The following is a 12684-nucleotide window of genomic DNA, read 5'->3' as shown; positions in this document are numbered from 1 at the left end:
CACACACACACACACACACACACACACACACACATACACACGTCTGTTCCAATTAATTTTAGTCTCATTTTAATTGTGTTAAATAAATCTTTCACTTATATTTATGTTTATTAGCACTGTAGTAATGACCCCTACCACAAACAATTCTATTGTAGCAGAAGCACTTTAAAAATAAGAAATAAGTACATTTCAAAAAGAGTAAAGCCATTGAGAAAATGCTTGCCAACTTTAGACAAATTTTATCCATCTATGAGTGAAATTGATAGTCTATTTAAGTTGCTTATGGATACAAATGAAACTATATCTACATTTCTAAAAATTTATAAAAATTTCCTCTAGTTATATGTATTATGTGTTAAGGATTAAACAAATCTAATGTAAAAGTTGTTAATCACTGTTAGGAATTCCAGGAGTTAGAATAAATTTAACACCATATAAATATGACACCACATACATAAGAACATACAGTTTGCTGAAGGTTCTTTCAATATACCAGCACTTTCTAATTTTTGGTTAATGTTAAAGATAATTGATCAGAACTTCATAATTTTGCAACATCCCACTTTTTATAGTAAACCAAAGTAATACATACAGTCTGGACTAGTTTCAAACTCAAACTTTCGGCTGTTGGTTCCATATCCTGCTGCTGTCCGAGCTCGAATTTGAAATACATAAGTTGTATCTGGCTTGAGGCTACTGATAGTAACGTTTGTGCCTCTTGCCCTCAAAATCGTATAACTTGTCTCTTGTTCCTGCTTTGGAGTAAGAAAAAAAATCATGTTAACACCAAACCTTCATAATGCTATCATAGTAGATTATCTAAAATTTTGTCTCAAAGTATAAGATGTCAGAAAGTACAAGTAATGTTAATTATTTCATTACTTGGGTACAAATTATAAGTCTAATTTAATGGAATGATTTACCTGTTGTACAGAAACCAGGAAAATGAGGTTTCACTTTTTTAAATTTCCTAATATGAAATTATACCTATTATGAAAATACCCTTTCTTCAAAATCAAAGCCGATATAAAATTTAAAGTAATTCTAAGATTAAGCTTATAAATACAATACTTCTTCAGAGTTAAATGGAAAAGAAATACCCCATGAATGACCAGTAGGAAATATATTACTCTAAAAATATCAAAGATGAGCTATTTTAATAGTTTAAATTGTTTGTCTCAGTATATCTATATTTACATTTAATCTGACTAACTATTATTTATTAGAGGCGAATATTTTGAATATCTTCATATCAAAGTCTGGAAGAAAACAGAGCTTCCTCTCTTGGGCTACAATTCTCAAACTGTTAAGTCACAATCCCTTTAGGGTCACATATCAGACATCCTGCATACCATATATTTACATTATGAATCATAACAGTAGCAAATTACAGTTATGAAGTAAAAATGAAGTACTTTTATGGTTGGGGGGTCATCTCAACATGAGGAACTGTATTAAAATGTTGCAACGTTAGGAAATTTGAGAACCACTGCTCTACATGGTTCATATGGCATATTACAATTCCTTTCATCAGGTAATGTTCACAAAATGAGTATATGTAGAAGTTCATTGTCCTTCGTGAATATACTCAAGTGGTAATTAAACAGGTATTTTCTTTTACTATTAGTTTGTATACATACAGAGGTCAAAGTTTGACATGAATTGTCTTCCTCAATTGCTTGCAGTCTTATTTTTGAGACAGGGTCTCTCACTGAGCAGGAAACTGATTGGCTAGATGAACTTTCCAACAGTCCCTAGGTATCCTGCTATATTCAACTCTCCTCTTCTTCAGGGATTCCTGGGCCCATTTACACCTGGATTTTTATGTGCTGTTAGGGAGCTGAACTCTGGTCCTCATGCTTACACATCAAACTGTTTGACCAATGAGCCATCTCATTAGCTCATAATTACAGATGTTCATTAACTAAATATACTGACTAGATGTTATCTGAGCTACTACATTAACAAACAGAATTGAAATTATTTTTATGTCATTAATTTACTTATTAAAAACATTAATATAATAATCAGAATCAGACCATATTTAGTCATATTAACAAAGTAAGCACAAAGGAAGATAGATCTTGTGGGAGATGATTTAGTAAAACATTCAAACTGTTTATTTGAGAATAATTTTAAAATTCATACCTGCATGCTATAAGAAGTACATAATATATATGAAGGAGTATAATCTGAATTTAAACTTATATATACAAAATCCTTTAATGTCTAGTCATTTTCCTATGTTACCTAATAGTTTTTTTAATTATGTGCTTCAGTTGTCTGAGGAGCAACTATATAAATGTGCTAACCTAGTAGGAGTTTTGATGAGAACAGACTTAAATGCCCTGTCTATTGTCATTACTAATTGGGTTACATTTGGAAGTGATAGTCACTGTAGGAAAAAAGAGGATTTGACAAGATGATTTCTAAATTTCTTCTACCTAAAAATCAGAGAGGCCATATGACCAGGTTATAAACAGGGATATGCCATGTGTAAGCGACATCATTGGGTTATTTGAAAGAGTGTATATAGCTCCTGAGATAATAGGGTTTCTGTCTACCCAGTCCAACTGAGTAACACTTTTCTCCCACCTTTTCATAGTATTTGACCTCATAGTCCAGGATAATTCCATTTGGGTGCTCAGGTTCTTGCCAAGATAAAGAAATACTGTTTCTGGAGGTCCGATCTTTCTTAATTGTCATGACAGGTGATGGAGCTGTAAATAGATAAAGGGAGAGATTGAGGGGTGGGCAGTAAGAACACAGGGAGAAGGCAACAAGCACAGGGAAGCTACCATTGCTCTAACCTTTGGCAAGAAGACCTTTTACTTTTCATTCCCATGGCTCACAAGCATTAATCTGGCCTCCTGTGCTGCTCCAGCAGCTGGATTGCATCCCTGATGCGTGAAAGCCTATAGAGAATGAGCTGAGACTTTCTGCTGCTGGTGTATTAGTGGCAAGTGACCAGATGTTTTCAATCTGCTACTATAATGTAAGCAGTGAAAAATACTTGATGTATTAAAACATGGAACCAAACATGGGACTACCTATTTGTTATAATGTTGCAAAGTTATTAATTCCAGATTCTTTAGCTCATTCTCATTGATAACATTTTCATGTGTAACTCTGGAAGTGAACTAGAATCCGTTATGTACAAGGAGTCCCATGATATCTATAGATAATGCTAGTATTTAGTGTATTATACATTAAATATGATACATAACATATTACAGTAGATCTTGACTTCTATTAGAAATTTCATGAATAAAAATACATATTCAGGAAACAATATTATACTTTTGAATTTTCATTTCTTAAGAGAAATTTAATAAGAAATAGAAAGACTGTTATATATATTAGATATGCATATGCATTTTAAAATAACTTTTTAAGTGATTCCATATACATTTTGCAAATCATAAAATGGCAATAGGAACTCATATATGTAGGCCAGATATGATGTAGACATCTTCTTTTTTATCTTAAGATGAAATATATTTGAAGAAAATTCCTACTTAGAGAGGGAGGAGTGATATGCAAAGGGATCAAGACCAGGCTGGGGGAACCCACAAAAACAGCTGACCTGAACAAGGGGGAGCTCATGGACCCCAGACTGACAGCTCAGAAACCAGCATAGAACAGAACCAGACTCCCTGAATGTGGGTGTCATTTAGAAGACCTGGGCAGCCTGTGGGGCCTCTGATAGTGAAACAGTATTTATCCCTAGTTCAGTGGGAGCCCGTAGAAGGCCTCAACCTTTCTAAAGAACAGAAGAGAGATGGGATAGGGGTCGGTGTGGGCCATGGGAGGAGAGGAGGGAGAGAGGACTGGAATTGATATATAAAATAAGATAGTTTATAATATATATATTCTTCTCTTTAAAAGGAAAAATATATTCTGTCCATCCAGCTACTTATACCAAGTCTTGAATCACTACATAACTGAAATACCTTGCTGGAAGCAACAGCACTCTGTCCTCTTGAATTATACTGCTCTGCATTATAAACACCAAGCAAAAGCTCACAAGTTTTAGGTACATTAGCTGCTGGAGTTATGAAAGAAGCATTCTTTATTTTTTTTTAGCAATGTTTAGATTTTTATCAGAATCTTCCAGCTTTATTCAGGCTTACAAAAAAATGGTACTCTTTTATTTTCCTTCTTTAATGTATTAGTTCACTAAACTCCAAAAAGAAAACTTTCCCTAACCCATTGATTACGTCTGGGTATAATTTGAATAAAATTTAAATAAATGCTGGACCAATTTTACTTACTTCTAACTTTTCAAACTAACATTTTAGCATCATCCAAGAATGGCGAATACAGGGCTTTCCTGTTGTTATAGCCTGGTTGGATTAGCTGTCATTAGATGTTTCAAGCCATTGAAATTGTACTGAAAAATGACAAAAGAAACTATAAAATCTTAGCAATTCTTACAAATTCAAACGGTACTTGAAATGTGTGTGTTTTCCTTTCCACAAGAGTGAATACCACTAGGTTACATATTGGTTCTTAATTAGATGTTTCTATGGTCACTACATGACAGCTTTTATATTATTTCATCCAAAATGATCCATCTACAAGGACCTCTCATGTTTATTACTTTCCTAAAAGTAAAGCTTTTTTTTATTAGTCATTACTTGTACCACTTCAGTTAACATCAGTTAATACCCTCCTCTTTCTTTTGTTTGTAAGAGCCAAATATTAACTTAGGCTCTAATGAAAGTATCACTATGCCAAGTGATTTGGGAATGAAATTATAAATTTTTATACTAAGGAAAATGTAGGTTTTGCTTTTTAAATGAAGGAATAAGTTGATTTTATTTTTAACTTTTTCTCATTAACAAACAGTTATTTTGTATGTCAATTTACGGTTCAGGCATACTCTTCACCTATTCAATATTCTCTTTTAATTGACAAATTGGCCTTCTCCCTTACCTTTGCTGCCCTGAAGTTAATTTCAAAGAAAATATGTTATTTTATTTATATTATAATTGACATAAACTATTCAATATTTATAGTAGAAATTAGTAGGAGCAATGTTGAAAATTTGAGAATTATTTCTCTCTACTTAACGTAATACAAAAATAAATTTATAATTCAAGTGCTACCAAAATATAAATAGCCTTCAATATCCTTGTTACCATGTTTAATTCTTAAGCAAACAATGGAGAAGTTTCTGTCCTGAAGCACATCTTTTGACACAGAATATTTTAATACCTGCCTACAGAGTATTTCAAAGAATTTAATGTTGAAACCATTTCTGCCTAAGCCCCAGAAACCTTCCATTTAATTCCATATCTTCATGAAACTATATTATATTTCATTACGACTGAAATGCGTGTCAAGGTAGTTTTGGAAAATAACCAGTTCTAATATTGCTCCCTATAAATAGAGAGAAAATGAAGTCCAGGAAAAGTGGGATGAGGATTGTATTAACTTTTTTGCAATGAAAGCATTTGTAGGGCAGCTTTGGGATCTGCCCAAATTTTACTGCTTCTGAAGTGAGCAAGACTTTGTAACTGTTGGATTTCTTCAAAGGCTTTTGAGCAAGTTGCAGGGCCCCTTTGGACTGTAATAAATAGCCTTTTGTAATCCCACACTTACTTAAGTAGAAGCAATTGCTTGAAGCTTGTGCCATCTCTATGTTAAATGAACCTTTTCTGATTGCTGCTTTTAGACCCCTGTTAAGTCATTTGTTCTGCTCTCTAATACATGCCCCTTCTGCTGACTGCACTGCAGTCCAGTTCAACCCAGTTCACCGGCGGGAAGCTCATTACTCTGACACAATGCTCATCAATATTTTAGCATTAATAAATAATTAACAGAAATTGTTTTTCTCTCTCCTTGTAAATAATGGTTGGACATTACAAAATAATGCAGGAAGACCAATTCTATGGACACTGTATTTTATCACTTTTTAAAAAAGTTTCTTAGAGCACTTTTTAGTTCACACACTAAGTTATAATTCTTCCACACTTCATGTGTTCTAAAACAATTTATAATGCTAATGAAAAAGCAATTTAAATTATATTGCTTTAGTTTTTAGGTAAGAATGGTGACTTGTTGTAATTGCTAGTTCCATATTCAGAAATCCATTAATCCATCTGTGTAAATAATACAGTATTACATCTCTATCACAGAATCAGTTTGACTAACTTTCTTCAAATTCTTCTATTTTTCAAAATTGCCACTTAAAACAATGGAGGTTATTGTTGTAATTGAGGAAAAATGCTAAAGTAAAATCAAATAAAAAGAAATTAAGGATAAAATCACTAAGTGAAGAGTACACTTCTCATATGTGGAAAACCCAATATTTTACCTGTAGCATGTGTTTCCTTATGAAAATGTTTAGTAGGCAAATCAGTAGTTATTGGGGAACAAATTCATAAATCTGCATAAGATTTTAACTGTGTGTCTTTAACATACTCTAAACAAAAGATAATGTTATTGTGTCATTAAGAGCACAGATTATCCAACTGGTAAATTTAATAAGCTTTTATACAGGCAACTATTATTAACTAGATAATGTATTGAGAAAAAGACAGATATAGAGAAGATTTTGAAATAAGTGAAGTTAGTTTTTCAATACTATAAGTCATGTCTTGATATATGAAACTGTTTCACTGGTATTTTCAGGAAAGATAATATGTGATTTTAGCTTTGCTGTTATAGGTTACAACTAGTAGGCAAGTCCTTTATAAAACAAAACAGAAGGAAGTAATTACAACAATCATATATGTAACTAATTGATATCAACTGTACTCATGCTTCTTTAAAGAATAAAAACATGCGCTGGTGTGAACATCTTATTACCATGTTGATAATAAAAAGGTCTGGGAAATGAAAGAAAACACACAAAGTGTAGTAAGGTTGGTACAGAGGATCAGGTTAATACATCATCACACAACTTCCATGAAGCTCTTCGGGATTTATATGTTAGTGAGTGGTAATAAATTCTTAACTCTTGCCACTGTGGATTTGTGCATGGTTCTTATAGTTCTTGAGCCATGAAAACAAAAGCAGTTGTGGTCTTAACAGGCAACTGGATGGATAGCTATTTTCTCCCATTATGTTTTGGTAGTCTGTGTCTTATGAACGCTCCTATTACCATGTTTTTTTCAATCTGTGTTCTGAAGAGTCATAAGTAAATGGAAATTTGGGAATAAATGATACTCTGGATGCTTTTCCAAAGCAAAGAATTGACACTGAGCCAGCAACATGCAATGTTGAATCCACACACGTGACAGAGAGGCAGATATAGCCCATAATAGTTTTCAGTTGATACCTAGCCTAAAGGTTGAAAAGAACTCTTTCTAAAAAATACTTTCTTCAATTATGTGTAGAAGAAGAACAATACTGTCACGGTTAATGTCACCAATGTCACTAGCTCCCTTACTGAAATAACAGAAAAATGAGATACAACAGGGTTGTTCCAAAAGGATTTTCCTGGGGAAAATTTTTCCTGTGTGAAATTATTGTGGAGATAGGGCATGATTTGCTTGTGACATGTATAAGACAAGATGAACATGGATGCATACCCAGTCTGCTGACAGATGGGAGATGGGTTCATCATTTGTATCATGATGCTTTTGAAGCTCCATGTACTCTTACTCTGTAACTAAAATACAGCCCTTCCTAAGAGTCAGGAAGGCAAAAATTTAAAAATGAAACTCCCAAATCGTCTGGTTTGGTGGTTTGTTTTTATTGGGACTTTCCTCTTTCTGGGTTTGGGAATTTCTAATGAACCTCTGAGGTATCACAGTGGTCAGGACTTTGTGCAAGTTAAAGTAATAACAAAAGAGGCTCAGTATTTCTTGTCTAAGTGAGCCAAGACTTTTAAAGATTATCTCTATGGGAAAATATTGTGCAGTGAATGGTTGAAAGATTTTTGAGTCAGACGTGCCTTTCTAATCTTTACTCTTCTAGCGTTCTTTACCATTCATTACAATGCCCACTTAACATTTCCTTTGCAGTATTTCTCAGACATGAACATTTCTATTAAATCCAGAATCATTCCTGGGTTCTATTTAGCATAATCTTTCATAGCTGAATGTTCTCCATCATCCCACCACACCTCAACTTCCCTTAAACTTGCCACTCTTAGGAGCTGCCCCTTTTGGCCACACACATTGCTCTTTTCGGTGTGCCTCATATTAGAGTTATACTTCTTTGTACCTTTTCCAGGCTTACCAACATCTCCTTTTTTCATCTGACAATTGCCAGAACTTCCACTCTGTTCAGTCTAATGAGCTATCAGTACAAAAAGCAAGTTGAATAGCCACTTCCTGATTTGTCAATATCTCAGAAGCTCAACTGTTAAGTAATTTCTTTTTTGCTGTTTTTTGTTTGTTTGGTTGGTTGGTTGGTTTGTTGGCTTTTTTTGTTTTGTTTTTTGTTTGTTTGTTTTTGTTTTTTTCTAGACAGGGTTTCCTGTTTAGCTTTGGAGCCTATCCTGACACTCACTCTGTAGATCAGACTGGCTTGGGACTCACAGAAATCCACCTGTCTCTACCTCCCCAGTGCTGGAATTAAAGGCATGTGCCGCCAACACCCAGCCTAATAATCCCTAAATGCTATGGGACAATAAGCTCCAAGATATAAACCTAGACATGTACTTTTTTTGTACAGTTGACTTTGGTAAACTTTTCTGTTCATAACCATTTCCCAAATACAGTTCACAGTATGAAAGAAAATGTATTCCCCCTGTAACGTAAGTCTTCCTTAAAGGCTTCAAAATAATAGCTCTCTTACTCATTGCTCTTTATTTAAACAAAGTTTTGATGGAAACTTGGTGCTCCTCTGCCAGCATTTATGCCAACTGTCTTTCCTGAACTCCTCAGCTGACATCTGAAACCACACACAACACTGTTATATAGATTGTAGTTTTTAATTTACATTCAAGTATATGAAGAGTGTTAATTTATAAATTGGGCAACATCTTACATTGGTTATAATGAAAAGTTCCTAAAATCAAATAAATAACCACTATGATTCCCAAGCAGTCTACTTGATAACCATGGAACCAGCTATGTAACTAACAAGCCAGTGGCATGTTAGGGTGTAAAGGTACTGTGCAAAGAAATGACTCAAATCCCAGGTGGGTCAGAGAGGGCTATCATGGCACTTCATCGCACTACTCAGAATCATGAATGATTTAAAACTTATGAATTGTTTATTCCTGGAATTTTCCATTAATATTTCAAGCCACAGTTAATGTCAGGCTACTGAAACCATGATAAGTGAAATCATAAACAAGGATAATCTACAGCATTTTATCCTCAGGTATGCTCAAACTTACCATTCTCCTTCCTCAGCCTCCTAGGGCTTGACTAATAGTGAGTGCCAACATACCTGAAAGCTATATATATTTCTTATCAGTATGGCTTTCTCATTAGATGATAATTATTCTTTTTTCTAAGCAAGCATATTACCAGCCTTGCTTGAGTCTAGTCAAGGTTCTTAGTAAGCTATTGATGGAATACAGAACATATTTTGAGTCCAGTTCTTGTAACAGGTAAATTTTCTTCAGCACTCAATATTAAAAATAACAAAATTCAAACTAAATGTATAATTAAAATATACTTAGAAGAGAAAATTATTCAATATGAACTCTACAGTAAAGAACAAGGCTATTATTTTTCAACCAAATAATTGGTATTGAGAGAAAACAGTCTAAGATATAGTGCATTGACTATGTGCTAATGCTGGCCTTTAGAGTGTAATCAATATTTGGGGGTCTGAGTCCCAAATTTCTTGAACACCAGAAGTGTTGACTATTAAATTTTAAAGATTTCGGGGTAGTTATAAAGTCTGTAGGCAAAAGTCAAAAATTTTACACCAACCCCACATCTGACTGAGGGCTGATCTCCAAAATACATAAAGAACTCAAGAAACTAGACATCTAAACATAAAATAACCAAATTGAAAAATGGGGTACAGACATAAACAGAGTTTTAACCAGAAGAATCTCAAATGATCAAAAGACATTTAAGGACATGCTGAACATCCTTCATCATCAGAAAAATGCAAATCCAACAACTCTGATACCATTGAAGAGAGCTTATTTTGGAGAGGATGTGGAGTCAGGAAACACTCCTTCACTGCTGATGGGAGTGCAAACTGGCACATCCACTTTGGAAATCAGGATGGTGGTTTCGAGGAAAATTGGGAATCAAACAAGGTTAAGCAATACCACTCTCGAGCATTTACTCAAAGGTCATTCAATCATACCCTAAGGAAACTTGCTCAACTATGTTCATAGCACCATGATTTGTAATAGCCAGAATGTGCAAACAACCTAGCTGCCCCTCAACTGAAGAATGGATAGGGAAAATGTGGTAGATTTACACAATGGAGTACTACTCAGTTGACTAGCCAAATGTTAACTCTTGAAACCCAGGCATCAGCCTGGGAATCCAGCATGGGACTGATCAATACTCCCTGAATTTGGGTGTCAGTGAGGAGGCCTAGGGAATCTATTGAGCCTTTTGCAGCAGATCAGTACCCATCCCAAGTATACACACGGACTTTGGACTCCCATAGAACAATGTGAGGTGCACTCTCACCCTGAACTCTTGGGGAAGGGTCTAGGCCCTGCCCTATATGAAATGACAGACTATGGACACCCCCATGAAGGGCCTCACCCTCCCTGGGGGAATGAGGGGATAACGGGGGGGGGATTGGGGGGAGGGCACGGGAGGAGGGGAGGGAATGGGAGAGGGACCTGGAACTGACTTGTGAAGCAACCTCGTTTCTTATCTAAATTTAAACTGGAAAATAAAAAAAATAGTTTCCTGTAATTGTATTAACAATGAAGTTAATTCCATATCCTCAGTAATAAATTCAGTGGTCTCAATGTGTAAAATGACTTTCTCTGCATATTTAGAATCAGTAACTATATTGAGAGGCTCTGTAAAATCCATAAGTGCCATGAGAATGGCATACAACTCTGCCTTTTGTGCAGAGTTGTAAAACTTTGAACTGCTTTATTTGTATTTCTTGATTTAAACCTGTTTTTCCTGACTTTTTTGCATCAGTGTAGAATGTAAGGACTCCAGAGATTGGCATTTTTCTTACAATATGTGGAAGGATCCAAATTGTTTTCTTTATGAATTTGATTTTCTCTGTTTTGGGAGATCAGGTATCTGTAACCCTAACCACGTGGCCGCAGGTATGTGATCTCTCCCTACAGTTGAGAACTGTACTTCCAATAGAGCATGACTGTTTACAATTTTGCTCTGATTGTAGACAAAAAACATCTCAAACTGGATGACTTAAAGCAATAAAAATGTACTCTTTCTCAAAAAAAAAAATATACGTAGGCTTGGGAGAGAAAAAGAAACAGGATAGTGGTAAAAGAAGTAGAGAAAGGGGCTGTGGTGGTGTACACCTTTAATCCCAGCACTCGGTAGGCAGAGGCAGGCGGATCTCTGTGATTTCAAGGCCAGCCTCATGTACAGAGGGAGTTCAAGGGCAGCCATAGTACACAGAGAAACCCTGCCTCAAAAAAGTAAAATTAAAAGATGTAGAGTAATAAAAAAAAGCCACGTAAAAAAAAAGAAAAAAAGGATGGCCTCATGAAATATGCAGGCAAATGGATAGAACTAGAAAAAAAACATTCTGAGTGAGGTAACCCAGACTCAGAAACATGATATGTTTTCACTCATAAGTGGATATTAATTGTAAAGCAAAGGATAACCAGACTACAAGGCAACATGGAAGACCCTAACAAGGACTCATGGATTTACCTGGAAAGGTAAATTAGATTGGATCTGCTGGATAAACTGGGAATGGGAAGGAGGGGTGGTACTGAAGAGGGGAAGGATGATGAGAACATGAGGAAATGGGATGGTTGAGAGGGGAAGGGAGGCAGTAGAAGAACAACAAAAGAGATATCCTAATAGAGCCACTATGAGGTCAGGGAGAAACCTGATGCTAGGGTAATTCCCAAGAATCTACAAGAATGACCCCAGCAAAGACTCCTAGCAATAGTGGAGAGGATGCCCAAACTGGCCTGCCCCTGTAATTAGATTGGTGAATAACCTAACTGTCATCATAGAGCCTTCATCCAGTAACTGATGGAACCAGATGCAGAGATCTACAAATCACATCTCAAAGTCTGCATAGAGCAGGAAAAAAGATAAAAACTGAAGGGATAGGCAGTGGTTTCAACCTGTTGGTCTTGACTCCCATGGGTCACATATCAGATATCCTGCATATTTGATATTTATGATTCATAACAGTAAAATATATAGTTATGATGCAGCAATGAAGTAATTTATTGTTGGCAGGGTCACCACAGCATGAGGAGCTGGATTGAAAGGTCATAGCATTAGGGAGGTGGAGAACAACTGGGCTAGAGGAAGGAGTCACTTTAAAAACTTTTATTTCATACATTCGTGAAGTTGAAGTTATGCTTTTTAGTTTCTCAATTCATGTTCCAATTCATCCTTAAATATAAATTGTTCATTGTTTGACACCATCATGTTTTTCAATGGAATCATCCGCATCTTGCCATGATTACAAAATCAATGAGACAAATGTAATGTTTCTAAGTACAACTTTCCATATGAAAGAATCTACTGTTTGCAAACAGGTGCACTTTTTTTTTTCCATTTTAAATTTAGATAAGAAACAAGGTTGCTTCACAAGTCAGTACGAGGTCCCTCTCCCTTTCCCTCC

The 12684-nt window shown here is 35.2% G+C and overlaps 1 protein-coding gene across 3 annotated transcripts in view; it reads right to left on the bottom strand.

Moving 5' to 3' along the window:
- Epha3 (EPH receptor A3) overlaps window positions 1-12684 on the bottom strand; it is a 302047-nt gene that overhangs the window by 57416 nt on the left and 231947 nt on the right. For 2 of the 3 annotated variants that reach the window (XM_005076760.4, XM_040750606.1), the window contains exons 6-7: window positions 2596-2720; window positions 593-755 (exon numbers count right to left, since the gene is read on the bottom strand). In XM_005076760.4, the coding sequence (XP_005076817.1) occupies window positions 593-755; window positions 2596-2720 (288 nt within the window). The remainder of the gene's footprint in view (window positions 1-592; window positions 756-2595; window positions 2721-12684) is intronic. The other variant, XM_005076761.4, reaches the window with a different exon arrangement.

The sequence above is a fragment of the Mesocricetus auratus genome, unplaced genomic scaffold (genome assembly GCF_017639785.1).
Source record: "Mesocricetus auratus isolate SY011 unplaced genomic scaffold, BCM_Maur_2.0 Super-Scaffold_100008, whole genome shotgun sequence".
Lineage (NCBI taxonomy): Eukaryota > Metazoa > Chordata > Mammalia > Rodentia > Cricetidae > Mesocricetus > Mesocricetus auratus.
This window is presented reverse-complemented; position numbering and strand designations above follow the sequence as displayed.